This window comes from Xiphophorus couchianus, chromosome 3 (genome assembly GCF_001444195.1).
Source record: "Xiphophorus couchianus chromosome 3, X_couchianus-1.0, whole genome shotgun sequence".
Classification (NCBI taxonomy): domain Eukaryota; kingdom Metazoa; phylum Chordata; class Actinopteri; order Cyprinodontiformes; family Poeciliidae; genus Xiphophorus; species Xiphophorus couchianus.
In genome coordinates, this window is record NC_040230.1 from 979,195 (window position 1) to 1,000,443 (window position 21,249).

General features: G+C 44.5%; 1 protein-coding gene across 1 annotated transcript; it reads right to left on the reverse strand.

Annotated features, from left to right (window-relative positions):
• Nucleotides 1–3,555: 3,555 nt before the first annotated feature.
• On the reverse strand, nucleotides 3,556–8,999 carry LOC114139453 (kallikrein 1-related peptidase b22-like). Its single transcript, XM_028009418.1, has 6 exons — nucleotides 8,923–8,999; nucleotides 8,548–8,737; nucleotides 8,289–8,471; nucleotides 8,076–8,137; nucleotides 4,069–4,217; nucleotides 3,556–3,962 (listed from the first exon to the last, which is right to left on the reverse strand). Exons 1-6 carry the CDS (start codon nucleotides 8,957–8,959, stop codon nucleotides 3,807–3,809), a joined length of 777 nt encoding a protein of 258 aa, XP_027865219.1. The 5' UTR covers nucleotides 8,960–8,999; the 3' UTR covers nucleotides 3,556–3,806.
• Between the last annotated feature and the right edge of the window lie 12,250 nt (nucleotides 9,000–21,249).

A 21,249-nucleotide genomic window follows, 5' to 3' on the forward strand; every position in this document is an offset into this window, starting at 1 on the left:
TTAGTAGTTTTCTAGTCTTAATATCCGTGGCTTTTATCTCCTCCTTTGGCCAGCTAATTATTCCAGCAGGGTATCTGATTACTGGCAGGGCATAGCTGTTTATCGCACGGATTTTGTTCTTGCAATTGAGCTGGCTTCTCAGGACTTGCCTTATTCGTTGGAGGTATTTAGCTGTGGCTCCTTTCCTTGTGACCTCATCGAGGTTGCCATTTGCTTGTGGTATACCTAGGTACTTGTAACTGTCCTCTATGTCTGCTATTGTTCCTTCTGGGAGTGAGACCCCTTCTGTGCAGATGACCTTCCCCCTCTTTGTGATCAGCCGACCACACTTCTCTAGTCCGAATGACATCCCAATGTCCGTGCTGTAGATCCTGGTGGTGTGGATCAGTGAGTCGATGTCTCGCTCACTCTTGGCATACAGCTTGATGTCATCCATGTAGAGAAGGTGACTGATGTTGGCCCCATTTTTGAGTCGGTATCCGTAGCCAGTCTTGTTGATAATTTGGCTGAGGGGGTTCAGGCCTATGCAGAACAGTAGCGGGGACAGAGCATCTCCTTGGTATATGCCCCATTTGATGGACACTTGTGCAAGTGGTTTGCAGTTGGCTTCAAGGGTGGTTTTCCACAGCTTCATCGAGTTTGCAATGAAGGCTCTCAGAGTCCTGTTGATGTTATACATCTCTAAGCATTCAATGATCCAAGTATGCAGCATTGAGTCATAGGCTTTCTTGTAATCAATCCAAGCCATGCACAGGTTGGTGTGTCGGGTTTTGCAGTCTCGGGCAACTGAGCGGTCTACGAGGAGTTGGTGTTTGGCTCCTCTGCTATTTACACCGATACCTTTCTGTGCTGTGCTCATGTGTTTATCCATGTGTTTGCTTATCTTGGCCGCTATGATGCCTGACATGAGCTTCCATGTTGTGGAGAGGCAGGTTATTGGTCGGTAGTTGGGTGGGACTGGACCCTTTGATGGATCCTTCTGGATTAGGATTGTCCGCCCTTCAGTTAACCATTCAGGGTGAGTCCCACTTTGTAGCAGCTGGTTCATTTGGTCTGCCAGTCGCTCATGGAGGGCAGTGAGTTTCTTTAGCCAGTAGGCATGGATCATGTCAGGCCCTGGTGCTGTCCAGTTTTTCATACCTGAGACTCTTTCTTGGACATCTGTCACAGTGATGGTTACCAAGGCTTGCTCAGGGAGGTTACTATGGTCCTCTCGTAGAGAGATCAACCACTGTGCATTGCTGTGCATATATATATATATATATATGTATATATATAACTTAATTAACTATTAAAGTCCAAACGTATGCAGGAACAGCTCAGCACAACATGCTGCAGCCAGCTACTCTTTCTTCTTCTACTCTTATTTTTCTCTGTTGTCAAAACCAAAGTGTAAACCCACAAGCCACCTACTGGCGGTTTCTGGTACTGATACTAACAATAATATTACAAATATATGGGGGTAACAGTAATGACACTGGGGTTTTAGTCGGGTCGCGAAGCTGGCAAACTGTTTTCTTCCCCTCTAGTCTGAGAAGAAAACATTTGTTTAAAAATCTTGATGATATTTCTAAAGAAAATATGAACCAAATAGTTTTTTAGTGAAAAAACGATTTACTTTATTTCATAATTATGTATGTCGTTTTCCCTGTAAAGACTTTCCTGTCCGTTTTGTGACAACACACCTTTTTTCAATTGCAATTTTATTAATGTTTGTATTAATGTTGAAGAGCTACTTAGAAAACATTTTCTGGTGACTTACTACTCCCCTGTGGCAGGATTTAGGTTTTGTTTTAATTCAAATTTAATCTGACAGAAGGACTATGTTTCCACCTTTGTTTGAACCTCTAAGTATCTTTGTCCATAAGTTGCTCTATGTTATTGTGGCAACCTGGGGTGGATTTTCTTTAAGGTTATGAAACACAAATAGGAGATGTTAAGCTTTGTAATGAATGAGAGAAAATAACGCCACCTGGAATAACACTCCAGGAACATTTTATTTTAAGGGCACAGGTAAGTTTATGTTAGAAGGAGACAAGATTCAAGAAGTGCTGCAAGATTTATTAGAATTCAACATTTAAAAAGACCTAAAATAGAATGGTTAAAACACAGTGAATGCGGTTTAACAGAATTGTTGGTTGTAGTAAAATATGTTTAAATTTCAAGGGACACAGAGGCTTAGCTGTGAGGGAAGGGGCAACGTCCAGTGAAGAAAAAGGGGCACTACAAAAACACAGCAAAGAAAGAAAAAGGTGCACCAACAAAATAAACACGTAAGACAAGACACCGCCACAGCAGCCTCCGTCCCTGAAAGAAAACAACCTGAATAAATCAGGGATACAACAACAAATATAATATTGCACTTAGTCTGTTTAAGCCTCTCAACACCCCAGTCAGCAGGAGAAGGCCTGAGCTGATCTTTTAAAATGTTCTCTGTAGGCAAAACAGCCAAATCCACCTGGATGCAGCAAACAGAAAGGGGCAGGGACGGACCACTGAAGGTTATGAAGGTGGCGAGGCAGACGCAGCGGACCCAGGTTGTAGAGAATTAATGGTGATTTAATGTGAAAATACAATCCCAAAGTCCAAAATCCAGGCAGCACAGAATGAGCAGAAGGCTATTAACTCAAAAACTGGTAGCAACTGGTAATAATCCCATAGACTGCGGACTAGACGACAAGACAATGACCCGACAAAGAACAAGGAACAAGTGGGTTTAAATACATAGGGAGACAATCAGGAGACAGCTGGGATGGACAGGACAACACGGAGACTCAATTAAGTGAAACGACTCAAAAACCTAAATTAACATGGAGAAAAAACCAAAACCTTACAGACCTCCGGATGCAAAGGGGGCGCTATTTCTTATATTATCTGTGGTTTCCCCTTTATATTTTCTTTAGAAATCTGTAATGTATCTTAATCTTTGGGAAGAAGTTTCACTCTCTACATGTATTTGAACTTCTCTCACAGTTCTTAACAAATGGGATCTTTGCACGAACGGCGCTGACGTCACATCCACATGAGCGAAATGCGGCTTTCTTGTTTCCGCTTTAAGTTTCCATGACAGCTGGAAAAGACAAAGTCGTATTTCAAATGCAAATAAAGCAATAAAATGCACATTGTTGGCTTTCCAAATATAATGGGATTTAAGTTTTCATGGATTTCCAAGCGGTCCTGAATTAAGAAGACGGTGGATTGTAAATAATCGTCGCTACCAGTTAAAGCTAACGCAGCACAGCAAAGTTTACAGCCTTCACTTCACTCCGGATCAACTTCTTCAGCCTAAAACTACCGGGGGGGAAGGATGGTGAATAAAGGAGCCTTCTGTGTTATTTCCATGGAATCACTTCTGTATTCAGCCTGAAAGAGTTTATGGGAACCAGAGAGCAGACCAGAGCCAGACAGCCGAGCTACTGATCCAATAACAGATGGTGTAAAAACAATAACATTATTTCTAACTGCTTGTTTTTAGTTTTGGTCCTTTTAATAACAAGTTTAGCAGCCTTTAAAGCTGAAATGTGTTCAATAATAAGCACAAAAGAGACAATCTGATCAGATAACAGCCGTTTATTTTGTAGTCATGTGACAGTGGATATTATTACTGATTATTACAAACTGCAGCTTCACTTATTCAGAAATAAGATATTATCACAGATCAACTCGAACACAATAACTTTAAACTCCAAATAATTCAGGTGTAAATCATAAAATTAATTAAATGAAAACTGAAATTTAAACATTGACTAAACTTTGTGATTTTATGATGCTGGAAACATTAAGCTACAATACAGACACAGAGCAATCTATGATTTTGGATTAATTGTGTCATCTATCCACTTTTTATAGCCACAGACGTCCATGACACCAGCTGGTCCGTTGTCTGCATACTTGTAGCTTGAAGTGAAAACACAAACACCATACAGCCTGTTCTTGAACACAACTCCTCCACCAGAGTCGCCCTGTGACAAACACAAAGCTTTCAGTTTATATGCTGCTGTGATTTATCCAGTAAAATGGAGACAATATCAAGGTTTTGTGCAGAAAATGATTTAAAGACTGACGTACTTTAGATGAGTCCTTCTTAGAGCTTCTCACACTGTACCACTCCTGGAAACTGTACTCAAAGAACTCATGTGTTGCCATAAGCTTTTCCATCTTTTCATGTTTATCAATTTCAATCTCTGCACACTGGAGATCATCTGTATGATGATGGACTGTAGAGGAAAAGCAGCACCAACATGTAAGGTCAGTTTAAGTGTTGTCACATTTTGCTCAGGATATCACTTTGTTATCTGTGGTTATTAAACTGCAGCATGTTACTTGTATAAAAAGTATTTTTTACATTTTTATCAAAACTGTCACTATATCCTCAAGGTAAACATCCATCCATCCATCCATCTTCTTCCGCTTATCCGAGGTCGGGTCGCGGGGGTAGCAGCTTCAGAAGGGAGGCCCAGACTTCCCTCTCCCCAGCCACTTCTTCTAGCTCCTCCGGGGGAATCCCGAGGCGTTCCCAGGCCAGCCGAGAGACATAGTCCCTCCAGCGTGTCCTGGGTCTTCCCCGGGGCCTCCTCCCGGTGGGCCGTGCCCGGAACACCTCACCAGGGAGGCGTCCAGGAGGCATCCTGACCAGATGCCCAAGCCACCTCAACTGGCTCCTCTCGATGTGAAGGAGCAGCGGCTCTACTCTGAGTCCCTCCCGGATGACTGAGCTTCTCACCCTATCTCTAAGGGAGAGCCCAGCCACCCTACGGAGAAAACCCATTTCGGCCGCTTGTATCCGCGATCTCGTTCTTTCGGTCATGACCCAAAGCTCATGACCATAGATGAGGGTGGGAACGTAGATCGACCGGTAAATCGAGAGCTTCGCTTTTTGGCTCAGCTCTCTCTTCACCACGACGGACCGGTACAGCGCCGCTTGACAGCAGACGCTGCGCCAATCCGCCTGTCGATCTCCCGCTCCCTTCTTCCCCCATTCGTGAGCAAGATCCCGAGATACTTAAACTCCTCCACTTGGGGCAGGACACCCCCCCTGACCCGGAGAAGGCACTCTACCCTTTTCCGGCTCAAGACCATGGCCTCGGATTTGGAGGCACTGATCCCCATCCCGGACGCTTCACACTCGGCTGCGAACCGATCCAGCGAGAGCTGCAGATCACGATCTGATGAAGCCAAAAGGACCACATCGTCTGCGAAAAGCAGAGATGAGATCCCAAGGCCACCAAATCGGATCCCCTCAACACCTTGGCTGCGCCTAGAAATTCTGTCCATGAAAGTGATGAACAGAATCGGTGACAAAGGGCAGCCCTGGCGGAGTCCAACTCTCACCGGAAACAAGCCCGACTTACTGCCGGCAATGCGGACCAGACTCTGACACCGGTCATACAGGGACCTGACAGCCCGTATCAAAGGGCCCGGTACCCCATACTCCCGGAGAACCCCCCACAGGGCTCCCCGAGGGACACGGTCGAACGCCTTCTCCAAGTCCACAAAACACATGTAGACTGGTTGGGCGAACTCCCATGCACCCTCCAGGACCCTGCTGAGGGTGTAGAGCTGGTCCAGTGTTCCACGACCAGAACGAAAACCACACTGCTCTTCCTGAATCCGAGGTTCGACTATCCGACGGACCCTCCTCTCCAGGACCCCTGAATAGACCTTGCCAGGGAGGCTTAAGAGTGCGACCCCTCTATAATTGGAGCACACCCTCCGGTCCCCCTTTTTGAACAGGGGGACCACCACCCCAGTCTGCCAATCCAGGGGAATTGCCCCCGATGTCCATGCGATATTGCAGAGTCGCGTCAACCAACACAACCCTACAACATCCAGAGCCTTAAGGAACTCCGGGCGGATCTCATCCACCCCTGGGGCCTTGCCACCGAGGAGCTTTTTAACCACCTCGGCGACCTCGCCCCCAGAGATTGGAGAGCCCAACCCAGAGTCCCCAGGCTCCGCTTCCTCAGTGGAAGGCATGTTGGTGGGATTGAGGAGGTCTTCGAAGTACTCTGCCCACCGGCCCACAACGTCCCGAGTAGAGGTCAGCAGCACACCATCCCCACTATAAACAGTGTTGGTGCTGCACCGCTTCCCCCCCCTGAGACGCCGGATGGTGGACCAGAATCGCCTCGAAGCCGTGCGGAAGTCTTTCTCCATGGCCTCTCCAAACTCCTCCCACGCCCGAGTTTTTGCCTCAGCAACCGCCCGAGCCGCATGCCGCTTCGCCCGCCGGTACCCATCAGCTGCTTCCGGAGTCCCACAGGCCAAAAAGGCCCGATAGGACTCCTTCTTCAGCCTGACGGCATCCCTCACCGAAGGTGTCCACCAACGGGTTCGAGGGTTGCCGCCGCGACAGGCACCGACAACCTTGCGGCCACAGCTCCGATCGGCCGCCTCGACAATGGAGGCACGGAACACGGTCCACTCAGACTCCATGTCCCCCACCTCCCCCGGGACGTGTTCGAAGCTTTGCCGGAGATGGGAGTTAAAGCTCCGTCTCACAGGGGATTCCGCCAGACGTTCCCAGCAGACCCTCACAACACGTTTGGGCCTGCCAGGTCTGACCGGCTTTCGCCCCCACCACCGGAGCCAACTCACCACCAGGTAGTGGTCAGTGGACAGCTCCGCACCTCTCTTCACCCGAGTGTCCAAGACATACGGCCGCAGATCCGATGAAACGATGACAAAGTCGATCATCGAACTGCGGCCTAGGGTGTCCTGGTGCCAAGTGCACATATGGACACCCTTATGCTTGAACATGGTGTTCGTTATGGACAATCCATGACGAGCACAGAAGTCCAGCAACAGAACACCGCTCGAGTTCAGGTCGGGTGGGCCGTTCCTCCCAACCACGCCTCTCCAGGTCTCACTGTCGTTGCCCACGTGAGCGTTGAAGTCCCCCAGCAGAACAAGGGAGTCCCCAGGAGGAGCACTCTCCAGTACCCCCTCTAAGGACTCCAAAAAGGGTGGGTAATCTGAACTGTCGTTCGGCCCGTAAGCACAAACGACAGTCAGAACCCGTCCCCCCACCTGTAGGCGGAGGGATGCTACCCTCTCGTTCACCGGGGTAAACCCCAACGTACAGGCGCCGAGATGGGGAGCAACAAGTATGCCCACTCCTGCCCGACGTCTCTCTCCCTGGGCAACTCCAGAGTGGAAGTATGTCCAGCCCCTCTCAAGGAGACTGGTTCCAGAACCAGAGCCATGCGTCGAGGTGAGACCGACTATTTCTAGCCGGAACCTCTCGACCTCACGCACTAGCTCCGGCTCCTTCCCCACCAGAGAGGTGACATTCCACGTCCCAAGAGCCAGTTTCTGCAACCGAGGATCGGACCGCCAGGGTCCCCTCCCTTGGCCGCCACCCATCACACAGTGCACCCGACCCCTTTGGCCCCTCCCATGGGTGGTGGGCCCATGGGAGGGGGGGCCCATGTTTCCTCTTCGGGCTGAGCCCGGCCGGGCTCCATGGGTAAAAGCCCGGCCACCAGACGCTCGCCATCGTGCCCCCCCTCCAGGCCTGGCTCCAGAGTGGGGCCCCGGTGACCCGCGTCCGGGCGAGGGAACACCAAGGCCAAGGTTTTCCTTCATCATTGGGGTCTTCGGGCTGCACTTTGTCTGGTCCTTCACCTAGGACCTGTCTGCCTTGGGTGACCCTACCAGGGGCCCTACCTCAAAACTGTCACTATATCCTCAAGGTAAACATGAGACAGATAATCTATGAAAACATTGATCTCCTCCACCTCCTCCCTGTTGTCCCAGCTGCCTGCAGAAATGCAGAACTCCAGGTCAAAAACAACCAATCAGAGCCTAGAGGAGGGTCTTAGCGCTGTCAATCAATGCTAATGTACATCCTGCTCCCTTTACAGGGGAGGGACCTGTAATGTTGCTGGTTCTAATTTTCAGGGTAAGGTCACAGTTTTCTCAAGACTTCCTATTTCAGCTTTAAGCCGTTTATCTCAGAGAGTTTGATGATCAAAACTAAGTTCAGCTGCAGCAGAGTATAACAATGGTTTGAATTGTCTGAATCATTGTGAGGTAATAACAATAACAATGAGAAACATGAACATTCATCTCACTTCTTTTGCCAAACATGCCAAGTTTTGATCCTCCAAAACCTGCAATCTGAACCTTGGTGCCGCTGAAACACAAGAAAAACAAAATAAAAATAAATCACATTAAGAAAAACAACTAACTCTGGGAGACCAGAGCTCAAAGGTTTTCCTGGATGAACTTTGCATCATCTTGCAGATCAAGAACCAAATTCTGACATTTGAGAAGATAAAACTTACAGTAGGAGAGTATCTGGACAGGCAGCTAGTCTGACTGGTTGGATTATTGTTAGTCTTGGCAGCTTGAGGAGCATGATGTCATGTTTACGACCGTTGCTGTCTCTATAAATCTCATGATGAGTGATTGTATAAATCTGCTTTGGAGCACTTTTAGGATGAACTCCTACATGTGCCTCAATAACCCTAGGCAAATGAAACACAATTAATAGAGAAACAAATAGTTATTGGTGATTTTTCAGTAAAATGTTTCCTGACTCACCATCCTGGATCTGACTCCCAGCAGTGAGCTGCAGTCAGAACCCATCGATGACTGACCAGAGATCCTCCACAAATATAGTCATGTGTCTTATTATGTCCATAAATCTTCACATGATACCTACGCTCATCGTCTCTACATTTCTCACCTCCAATAATTCTCTTCTGCAGAGACACTGAACTCACTGCAACACCTGGAGAAGAAAGTTGCTGTTTTAGCAAATTAAATTCACACAGTAGAAATAAGGAACCAACATGACAGCTTATAATGGAATGGATAAAATAAAATACAGATCAACATAATTCATAGCATTCAGAGCCAGTGGAAATGTCACCAATGTCACCAGTGTGTCCAGTGTCTCCAGTGTGTCCGACTCACCCAGCCCCAGCAGCAGCAGAACCTTCAGCAGAGCCATTGCTGGTCCAGCTTCCTGTGAATGTCTGCAGTCCTGCAGGAGCTTTTAAACTCTGTTCACCACTTCCTGTTGGACAGGAAGCCACCAATCACAGGACGGACACTGATCTCTGCCAGGCTGGCTAAGGTCTGATCCATGGTTCTGCAGGCTCTCTGTATATCTAACAGCTTTTATTGCTGGCTGCTCAGTCAGTTTCAGTCCAATGGTTTGCATAGTGGACAGTGGACAGCCATCCAAAAGCCATTTCTTGTGTTTATTTGGGCTTTTATATTGTAAATGGACACAGACCACTAAGGTGGACAACAGTGCATCATACAATACACTGCCAACTACTGGCCATCCTCTGCAACTGCAAGAAAATGTAGTTAAATCCCACATAGCGGACAGATAAAAAAGCATGCAGACCAACTCAGGAATATCCAGTCCCTCCTTCTGCTGTAGAAAACTCTAGCAGGTAAAAATATTTTGTAACATCAAGCAACTTCTAAAGACTAATACTACTGATGCAGTTTCCAAATAACATCTTTGTATTTGTAGAAATTACGAATGATCACCTGTCCGCTAAAGTGGACGTCGGGCATCAGTGACAATTTTTATTTTTGTGGGCTCTAGTGTCCCTTATATGACAGCAGGCTGACAGGAAACGGGGAAGGAGAGGGGCGAAGACATGTGGCAAATATCGTCGGGTCCGGGAGTCGTACCTGCGTCGGCCGAGTCAAGGCCTCCAAATATGGGTCACGCTAACCGCTACGCCACCACGGCACGCCCCAGTGAAAATATTTTGACAAGTATTGATTGATATCATTACTTTGACTATAAATCTACAATATGCACCATTTCCAGCAAATATCTTGGCTGTAAAAATATTTTTATATTTTAGTTCTTAACTTGAAGATTTAAGGAAAAAGTCCATTGTTGCCATTTTATTTTGTAACAAAGTTGGGCTTTATTGTGGTTCTGAAAAAATATTTTTATTTATATTTAAATGTTTACATTACATATATTCATTCCTAACTGACCAGGATGGACAGAGTGACTTTAAAGTTCAATGCATTCCCACCGTCTATCATGATGTGTGTGGTTGAAGTGTGGACCCAAATGCAGCAGGCAGGAGACGTAAAAGTTCTGTTGGAGATTTAATTTAAAATCAGACTTACCAAAAAAAAAAAAAACACCAAAAATTTGTAGGCTACTTTGCCCTGAATATTATTTTATTATTAATATTACTATCACTATTGCTGGTGATTTAATTTTTATGGTTGTTTCTGTATTTATCATCAAAAATAATTTTCCAGAGGACAAAAAAGCCATGGGAATAAAACATTTTTTACAGGCGTCTACGAAAAATGCAATGAATGGACATTCAACTTAGAATCAGTAAGCCTATCAGCAGCCAATCAGAGTGGACAAAAATATTCTTCTGTGCCATTTTCTGATGTTAGATGTTAAATATTTCACAAAATGGTGTCAGGAACCTGTGTACATGTGTGTGTGCGTGTGAGTAACACATCTTCTCTAGCGAGGATCTTGGTGAGGAGCCAGGGCAGCCAACACAGGTGGAGATCATCAGCCTCATCAGGGGTTGGGAATAAAGGAGCTACAGATTCTTCAATCAGTGCTGGAGGATTAACTGGTAGTCTCTCTGGCTCTCTCTCGTTGTCTGCTAGTTTTAGCTTATGTTTAGTCTCTCTAGCTTTGCTACCAGAGTTTCATATCCTTGTGTTGCTGTCTCCAGGTTTTATCAAAGAAATTTCCTAGAAGGAGTTGTCCATCTGTTTTCACCTTCCAAGTCTCTCACCTGCGAAGAATCTGCCTGCCTGCTCCGCCCATTCCCAGCCATCATTTAACTCCATCTGGACCTTTGGCTCACATTACCCTCACCAAACTCCACACGGGTTTCAGGACAACCTTCCCCCCCACAGTTCACCAGAACCATCATATGAGTAAGCAATTCCTATTGCATCTAGATCAACTCACCTCTGACCACCAATAACACAGCTATGTTCCAGGTGCCGCCGTTTGTGGATCACTTCCATTATCCAGAGACGCTACGTGGACCTGTCATTGTGTTCGATCTTTTGTTTATAAATCCCTTTTCCTAGACTTGGACTTGTTGAGTCTGCATGTGGGTCAAAAGATTAGAGTCGATCATGTCAGATGGCCAGATAAAAGATGTACAACAATACCACTTTGAACTATTTGTGAAAACACTGTGCTCTGCAACATTAAAACACGGATAGAACAGAAACAATATCAGTCGGAGCTCTTCTTATCTTCAGTGTTTATTTCTGGTGGTGCAGCTCTGTGCTGCCTTCGGGAGAATGGGATATCAGAGTATCATCTATAAAATTTCACCCACATGGCATTTACTGTGCAAACCAGAGCTTTCGGTAGAAAAACAAAAGTTCCAGATCCTTTTAATGCCACACAAATATGGGACAGAAACATGGATGATATTTTTTAATAGACCTGTCTATACATTTATAGATAATGGTTTTACAGTAAAGCTATTAAACTATAATAGTAGATTAACCAGCTCTGTGGCATCTTGCTCTGATTAAGAGCAAAGCTGGATCTTAATCAAATCTTAATGAGTCAAACTGAAAGTGTCATGGAGTCACTAAACAGCATCATGGCATTAACACTGACATGAAAAACAATATTGAAGAAATAATTATATAAAACAAAATCTAATTAAAAATATAAATAAGTGATAAGTTCCTTATTACTGATATTGTCTGTAAAATATATTTCTTCTTAGTACTAGATGTGTCCTCAACAAACCCAACAATATTATTTTACCTTTTATCTGAAAATAGTATCTGTCTGTTCTTGCCATACAAGCCTCTGTATTAATTATTGCTCAAAAGGTCTTACCATACAAGTTTATTCCTGTTAATTTAGTTTCTTAGTTTATTCTTGCATTTTGTTCTTAATTCATTTCCATTTAGTTTTCTTTGAGTAGTATTATCCTCTCTTGGTTTATTGTTATGTCAGTTTTTCTTCCTGTTGCCAGTTTTATTTTATCGTTTGTATTGACGCTCATCACCAGTAATCTTTACTCATCACGCCATTCACCTGCTGCACCGCCTCATCACTTGATCTGTACGTAAAAGCTTTTTCCTTTTCACTGTTCACCGCCGAACTCTCTGATCCTGATTCACATCTAGTTTGCTGCTCCCTTGTTCTCTTGTTTCGGAGTTTTTATCGGTTTTTTACGGTGCGGGGCGGTCGGGAAGCGCAGCGATGGGGAAAGGCGGACTGACGTAAACCTTTTAAAATAACGGGAAAATCCCAGTATTCTGATGATTAAAATTCAAAAGTGCTGTGGTACTGTTTCATACCGGATCACTTACAGCAACAACAATTATAAAATGAACGATCTCTATCGTGGAATCACCCATGGAGGGATTTCTTTATTTAACTTAGTTCATTTTTCTGAGGGACACGCAGTGAAGGTAACGTGATTTTAGTCATCACATGTTTATAAGAGCGATATTCCTTTGTCCTTCCGTGGAAGCGGGCAGCATCCAGACGGACAATAAAATACTTTTTAATATAAGTTGCTGCTTTGACACAGCCCTGCCAAAACATATGTACAGAAATCCTCAATAAAATATTTGAAAATCAGACACCAGACACACAGTAACGTCATTAGTCGGTGTAACTCTGAGGAGCTGCGCCAAGAAGCTAAACACTGAAGAGAAGAAGAGTTGCCATCGATACAGTTGCAGCCAAACGTGTTTAAATGTTACACAATACAGTTTTAGCAAGTTGCTCAAAGTCTAAACTTGTATTGTTGTGCATGTAAGGGGTAAAGTTGACCTTGGAGCAAACGCCACCCAACGGAATCGCAGCGCCCCCATTTGGTAAAAACTCCGCCAGCGCCCCCTGCCGTCCTCTGAACGCCCCCCGCGGTGCGGTACCGCCCCTGTTGAGAAACGCTATGCTAATTAAAAAATTAGAATACCTTGAAAAAGTTGATTTAAATTACTTAATAAATATTTCATTTGAAACTGTGACATTTACCAATGAATGAATAACATGTCGAAAATATGACTGAAATTAACCTCCATTGTTTTCTTTGTCAACAGGCTAAATGAGCCAAATTATTGCTGTCAATTTGTGGAGCTAAAAAGTACAACTAGAAAATCAAAGGAAAATATTTGAAATGTACAGTAAAAGTATTTTTGCTTTCCAAAGTCATCGCTGGAGATATTTGACTGTTCAAATGTGTTTTGTTTTGACTTGTTGTATACACAGAAAAATTCAATGTGGAGAGACTCAGACGGAGAAAGATGGCGATTAAAAAGGTTTATTGAATTAAAGTTCTTTGGCGCTGGGGCCCCGGCGGAGGACATCAAGCTGTGAACTGCAATAAGCTCGGATGAGCATTCCTGATGCTGATTAGGAATGTCATCCCCGGGACCCAACACTGGTGGTGGAGGTCGGTGAAGGATACCTGCCTGGAGAGCCTGGAGAGCCTGGAGGTGGAGGTGGAGGTGGGTTGAGGGTTAGACACAGCCCTGCCAAAACATATGTACAGAAATCCTCAATGAAATATTTGATAATTGAAATATTCTCAAATATTGAAATATAAAAAATATTGAGATTTGAAAATATATTGCCCGGTACCAATTGGCACCCCCCCTCCTCCCGAACAACAGCCCCCCCCCCGGAGCTGCCATTGCAGCTGTCACTGCAGCTGTCACTGCAGCTGTCACTGCATCTGTCATTGCATCTGTCACTGCATCTGTCACTGCAGCTGCCACTGGAGCTGCCACTGCATCTGTCACTGCATCTGTCACTGCATCTGTCACTGCATCTGTCACTGCATCTGTCACTGCATCTGTCACTGCATCTGTCACTGCAGCTGCCACTGGAGCTGCCACTGGAACTGCCACTGGAACTGCCACTGCATCTGTCATTGCATCTGTCACTGCATCTGTCACTGCATCTGTCACTGCATCTGTCATTGCATCTGTCACTGCATCTGTCACTGCATCTGTCACTGCATCTGTCACTGCATCTGTCACTGCAGCTGTCACTGGAGCTGCCACTGGAACTGCCACTGCATCTGTCATTGCATCTGTCACTGCATCTGTCACTGCATCTGTCACTGCATCTGTCACTGCAGCTGTCACTGCATCTGTCACTGCATCTGTCATTGCATCTGTCACTGCATCTGTCACTGCAGCTGCCACTGGAGCTGCCACTGGAACTGCCACTGGAACTGCCACTGCATCTGTCATTGCATCTGTCACTGCATCTGTCACTGCATCTGTCACTGCATCTGTCATTGCATCTGTCATTGCATCTGTCACTGCATCTGTCACTGCATCTGTCACTGCATCTGTCACTGCAGCTGTCACTGCAGCTGTCACTGGAGCTGCCACTGGAACTGCCACTGCATCTGTCATTGCATCTGTCACTGCATCTGTCACTGCATCTGTCACTGCAGCTGTCACTGCATCTGTCACTGCAGCTGTCATTGCATCTGTCACTGCAGCTGTCACTGCAGCTGTCACTGGAGCTGCCACTGGAGCTGCCACTGGAGCTGCCACTGCCACGATTTAAGCCTGCTGTCTCTGGAACTTGGACATACTGTAGTTCAAAGAGGACTTTTTTAGAGGCCTCGATCCACTCCATCCAAATGATTCACAGCCGATAAAATGATGTCATCATGGCTTTATGTCTTCATTTTGACAACCAGAAAGTTTAAAAACTCATTTTCTGCAAGAGTTTTGCTGTCAGAAGTAGCAGAAATAACTGGTTTTGGGTCTGGATTTAACAAGAGAAGATCCTGAAGCAGCCGCCACCCTCCAGTCAGATGTTCTGCTTGATCTGATTGTTTGTAATAAAGTGGTGACTCCTTCTGATCAGCTGCAGTAGTGGGGAGGCATTTGTCCAACTTATCTTTGCCCTTCGATGACCACGCCAACACCTGTGTATATGAGCATCAGTTAGGACACAGAGGAAAACAGAATGATTTATTCCTAACAAGCAGCACCCATATAATTTGAGATGATAGAACAATGTGAAAAAATAACCTTTGAAACCTGCTTTAACAAATTTCTCAAATATTCAGATTTCATGTCAATGGCTGAAACTATTTTTACTAAACAATCTGAGACTTCAACAAATCCTCTTGTTTTGTTTTTGGATACTAATAAGCCCAAATAAATATTTAACTTCATCCATATAAGGGCTTTTTCTGTACTGCCAACAGCTGTTTAATGCAACGGAACAGAACCGGAAGTTGGGGACCGGACTGGTTTCACAGTTTCTCACTCCAAAACTGAGCATGCGCAGTTGACATTCGGCAATTGGTGTGGAATTGTTGTTTAGCCACCTGATGTCTGATCAGAACTGAGCCAGAACTTTAAACGTGAAGCTGTGGGAGTTGAATCGATCCGAGAGGAGCAGCGGGAGGAAGGAGCGGCTGATGGTGGACAGAGGAACGGAGCGGAGAGGCGGAAGTGGCAGGAGGTGAGTCCGTTAGAAGTTCAACTGCTGCTGGACTCCATGTTAATAAACGGGAAAGAGGGAGATTTCCACCGGAAGTCTCCTTTAAGCTCAGGGAAATGTGAACCTGCCGCCAGCTAGATGTTTGTTGATGATGAAGAGCAGAAACACCCAGCAGGTTCTTTTGGGTTGGTTCTGTAGCTCTGGGACCAGAATTATCTCCTCATCTTACCGTTAGAGGAGATTCACAACAAGGAGATCCAAAAGAAACAACTGATGTTCTTCAGACTGAGCAGCGACCCCTGCTGGAGGAGTACAGACCTGCTCGGTTCTGTTGACCGAGTTTGGACCTATTTTCAGTTGCTGAACAAATATGGACTAATGTTTTACTCTAGAATGTTTTGGTCTACAGAGAACATCCCGGTCCACTCAGTGGCCCACATCAGCAACCAGACTTATGTGAACGGTTTGCAACCCGCATGCGCAGCAGCGGTCTGTGTATGACAGTAAAGATGGCCGCCGCCGTCTATGGACGGATTGTGAAGTTGTTGAGAGCCATCATAGTTCATTCTGGTGTTATATTCCTAACTTCTTCTTTAGCCAGCTATGCGGTTTGAACTTGCTGCTCATCTTAGGTTTTGAAGTTTCTTGTCAGAGAGTTTCAGAAACAAATATTGCTGTATTGGAAAATGATACATATACATCATTTTTCCTCGATCTCAACAATAATTTGGAATAACGGGTATGTGTTGCATCACAATAAGAACTTAAGACCTCTTTGAGATAGAGATAAATTTTTATTGTCATTGTCACAAGGACAACGAAATTCAAAAGGTGCCACCAGTCAGTGCATATGCTTAAAAACAAAAAATAACTGTCTCACAATTCACACACAATGTAAGAATCAACAAATAACTGGTAAACCCCCCCCCCCAAAAAAAAACTAATAAATAAGAACAGCCACATTCTCACATACATCATTCATGATGATTAATGGTTGTTTTTGATTGCATTTAGTTTTGTTATTGCTGTCGGGTAGAAACTGTCTCTGAGACGGTTGGTTCTGGTTCTGGTTGCTCTGTATCTTCTGCCTGAAGGCAGCAGTGTGAACAGAGAAGGTCCGGGGTGAGAAGTGTCCTTTGTGATGTGTTGTGCTTTTCTTAGACAGCGGTCGCTGTGCAGGTCCTCCAGTGAGGGGAGAGGGCAGCCAATGATTTTTTGGGCTGTATTCACAACCCTTTGGAGAGCTTTCCTTTGAGCCGTAGTGCTGCTGTTATACCAGACGCAGATACAGTAGGTCAGTATGCTCTCTATGGAGCACTTGTAGAAGGACACCAGCAGCTTCTCCTTGATGCTGTTCCTCCTGAGAACCCTCAGGAAGTTCAGTCTTTGCTGGGCCTTTTTTATCAGCTCCAAGGTGTTCATGTTCCATGTGAGGCCCTGCTCAATGTGGACCCCAGGAAACGGAAATCAGCTACCCTCTCCACACATTTTCCCCAATGGTTAGTGGTGTAATGTTCGTTTTATTCCTCCTGTAATCTATTATGAGTTCTGTAGTCTTTGAGTTGTTGAGGAGCAGATTGTTCTCCCTGCACCACTGCACCAGCCGCTCCACCTCTCCCCTGTAGGCAGACTCGTCGCCTCCTGAGATGAGCCCCACCACTGTGGTGTCAGCAGCAAACTTGATGATGGTGTTGCTGTGGTGGGCAGAGGTGCAGTCGTATGTGTACAGACGTAGTTTAACAGTAATTTTCCATTACTACCAGTTTCCCTCTGTAGAGATCACATAGTTTTTGGTCTGTTATTAAATGGGGAAAAAATAGGAACTCTGTATCAACATTATTTTGTGTCTAGCTAACTGTTTTATTCACAGGAACAAAGTACATGCATGACTTCCTAATTTTACTCACTTTAAAAATTACTTGTACAAATATGTGAACTTTTTAAAACTTGTGTAAAATCACAAAGCCCAAAAAAATGTTCCCTTTTGAACATTATTTTCCACAACTGATATGCTAATTCTACACTTTCCCTGCATTAATTTAATATTACATTTTATTATTATCATTTGTATTGTTTTTCCTGTGATATATCTACACCGGAAAATGGGCAATGTAGAATGTAAGATTATATTGTTTTTCATGCCTAAGTCTGCTGTAATAGTGACATTTGATGTACGCATGTTGATTTCAAATAATTAAAATAAAGAAGTTGTTGAAAACTACAACCAGATCAGAACCAGACAAAAGAAGCTAATAAAAAGAAGGCCCGGTTAATTGCAAAGATTTAATCATAATGGATCGATTATTAAAATAATTGTCAACTAATTTAATAATCCATTAATTAACTGGAGTATTCGGACTCAACAGGAGTTTTGCTGAAAATACAACATTCAGAGAAATAAATAAGCCAAATTTGCATTTAAGGTGAACAAATATTTTTTGTAAATATGATTTATCCAGACATGGCATGGCAGTTTTAACTTCACCAGGCTCAGATTCACCAATATGGAGTGAAAATAGTCTCAAAATACATGTGTGTGTGTAATACTGGATTTGTAATCCGTGTAAGGATCTTTGTGTGTAACTTTGGATAGTTGTATCTGTGACACATGATTTATTAACGGTAAACAGAAAATTTGTGTGTAACTCCAGGTACTTGTAAATATGAGGTCAAATGCATACACAAATATGAAGAAATTCCAAATACAAAATGAAAGTACACACACACACAGTTACAGTTTCTACAAACGTTAAATTTCTACACAATTTTTTAACTTGAACTTCACAAATCTGGTAATTATGAATTCAAACCTTCTCCTGCGCCTACAATTGTTAAATAAGTAACACAAGTCGCCTGATACACACAGATAAAACTGCATTTACACACAGTTCAGGTTTGATGCATGAGGATTTTTGAGACTCTTTTCAGGCTTCAGACAGCCTCAGATTTGAGCACAAGTGTTGCGTTTAAATGCTGGTGGAAAGCTGGGTCATCTGATTGTTGCTCGGAGTCTAGTGTTTTCATCCTCTGAACGTTTCTCACTCTGCTTGTGCCGAAGTGGCAAAGACGTTATTAGGTTGGAATATTTCAGCACTTCTTTTCAATACTAAAAAATTATTTATAGACATATTGTGCATTTTTGAGCCGTACAGATGAGATTATTGTTATTGCATTTATTACTTTTGAGGAATTGAATTATGTGTTTATTTGTGTCTTTTAATTTATTGTCTCTCTAATATTGATACGTTAAGTGGTTAATTGATAAATGTGCAAATTGTTTTTTTAAAATCTGATTTCATTGATTAGCAGAATAATCGAAGAACCGATTACTAAAATATTTGTTAGTTGCAGTCGGGGCCCCGACCAACATGTCAGCACCAGATATTTCACCAGTACCAATTTGCATTATATGTGTAACATACCTACTGTTATTAGTGTCATTTGTCTTACATAATACTGGGTTTTGTTATGGTTCTTGGTTTTCACCGTACAGAAGTAGGAAAGATGCTCTAATTAATTTAGTGAGGTATATTGACTATTTGAAAGTAACATCTTAAGACAAACACAAAGTTTACGCTTAACAAGTTAGCAAGTTTAATATCTTTGTATGTAATATGTACAAAACATGCAATCTATCATTTTCAAGTAAGATCAAATGATGCTCTTGGGGGCCCCTAGTGGTGTTGGGGCCCTAAGCAGCCGCTTGGCTCACATGTGTCTTGGGCCGGCTCTGGTTGCAGCCCAGATTGGGTCGTGTTCTCCTGCTGTGAATGCAGCCTCGGAGCTCATTTTACTGATGTTTGGTGCGTCTCAGGTGAAGACCTCTCCGGTCGTCATGGACACAGCTGGAGACCCAGGAGACGTCCAGGCCCGGCAGGTAAAGCTCAGATCTGTGCTGTTCAAGTGGGACAGAGACAGGAAGTGGCTCCAGACCTGACGCTCTTCCTCCTCCTCTTCTTCCTCAGTGCGGGACCTGTGACGGCGCCTCGGCCTCCTGCTGGTGTGTGGACTGCAGCGAAGCTCTGTGCGACGCCTGCCTGGCGGCTCACCGCCGGGTCACCCTGACCCGATCCCACCGAGTTCTGAACCGGCAGCCTGAAGGTCCGCCAGCCCGGCTCCTCCTGGTTTATGGCTCGTTCCCTCCAGACTTGCTGATGTTTCTGTTTCCTCCCCAGGACCCAGTTTGGTTTTTCCCACCAAGTTCTGCAGAATCCACCCGTCTGAGGAGCTGAAGCTGTTCTGCTTCAGCTGCTGCCAGCTTACCTGCAGGGACTGCCAGCTGGCGGACCACCAGAACCACAGGTGCTCCTCCACCCTCCATCAAACCAGGACTATACGGAGCAGGCGGGGTTGTCAGGAGAGTCTCTAGCAGTCAGTAGCTTACCAGGACTCGTCTTTGTGTCCAAAACACAACAAACGAGTAGGACTGGACAGTAAATGAATAACAGTATTTACCTCAATAAACATGTGATCAATATCAATAGATAGTACGTCTGATAGAATATTAAATATATTGAATATTCACTGAACTTTGGTCCAGAACTGCACAGAATCCTGGGAGATGTAGGCAGAGTAAATACTTTAGTTGCTCAACTTCTCATGGCTAGCTAAGCTAGCATGGTAGCATGAACTCACTCACTCTGGTTTAGGGCTGTTGTAAACGAATATTTTAGTAATCGAGTAATCTATTGATTATTCTTACGATTAATGGAGTAATCGGATAAAAAAAGATAAAATAAAGCATTGGTAAATCTAACATAACAGCAGTGTTACTATTGCATATCAACATCAGTCCAATTTTTCACAGTTGAGCTTCCCTAGAAGAAGAAAATTAACTCGTAACAATAATATCTCACTTTCCAAGTTAACCTGAAGAAAAGTTATACAAGAATCTGAAATTATATTCAATTCAATAATAAAGAGGCAGGCTCACAATACTCTTATAAAAATGTCTATACTCCAGCTTTAAGTTTATGTATTCATCTTCAGTCAACTTAATAAATGAATTTTCACCTTGCCCAGACATTTATAGCTTTTGTGTTCACGTTAGCGACCGAATTTGACTCCTTTGTTCATCTACCAGCTACGTGGCGCCGCGACGTTCTCCGCCACCCATTTGTTGAGACCTGGATGATATGAAATTTTTCTGGTTCGTCCGTAAAGCTACACTTACGTTAATCATCTAATGCTCAGCCGCCCGCAGTGTTCATTCTATCCGCTCACCTGCATAAATACACCTGCAGCGCTCTGAACCGCTGTTGGCTCTGAACCAGCAGCTCCGGGAGGAGAAAAGCTGCCGTACTCCAGGCAACGCACCAGTCATTTTAACGATGCTTATTGGCCCCCCGGAAACACGACAAAGACCCGGACATTATCATCAATCAATAAAATCCTCCCAGGCCGAACTTAAAAACTGGACGTTATGCTGCTAACAATTAGCTTCCACTGTACGGCTGTTATTAAATCAATTAGAAAGGCCTAAGCTGTTTTCAATGCTCAGTCTTTCAAAAATAGCTCTGTGTGTCATGACCTTTGACCTCTCCCTGGGCTGTCTAGGTTCGACTTTGTCAGCAAAGCGGTGGCAAGTGTGAAGAAGCAGCTGGACGCCTGCATGCAGCCATTCAGAGCGCAGATGGACGCGTCCCGGAGGAGCCTGCAGGACATGGAGACCAGGTAGGGTCGCCATGGAGACCGTCCCCAGGATGAAGAGAGGCCTCCTTGTCTCCTGCTGTCCAGAGCAGCTGCTGCTGTTAGGAGGACGTGACGTCTCCAGGGGGCGCTGCAGGGTGGCAGACCTGGAACGATGTCATTAAATAGATTCA

Excerpts from the sequence above, each read along its gene's own strand:
- LOC114139453 (XM_028009418.1), bottom strand. The coding sequence starts at position 8,959 with ATGGCTCTGCTGAAGGTTCTGCTGCTGCTGGGGCTGG. Across the intron at positions 4,218-8,075 it reads TGGCATGTTTGGCAAAAGAA|TCCATCATCATACAGATGAT; the intron begins GTGAGATGAATG and ends TTTCCTCTACAG. Across the intron at positions 3,963-4,068 it reads CTAAGAAGGACTCATCTAAA|GGCGACTCTGGTGGAGGAGT; the intron begins GTACGTCAGTCT and ends TGTTTGTCACAG.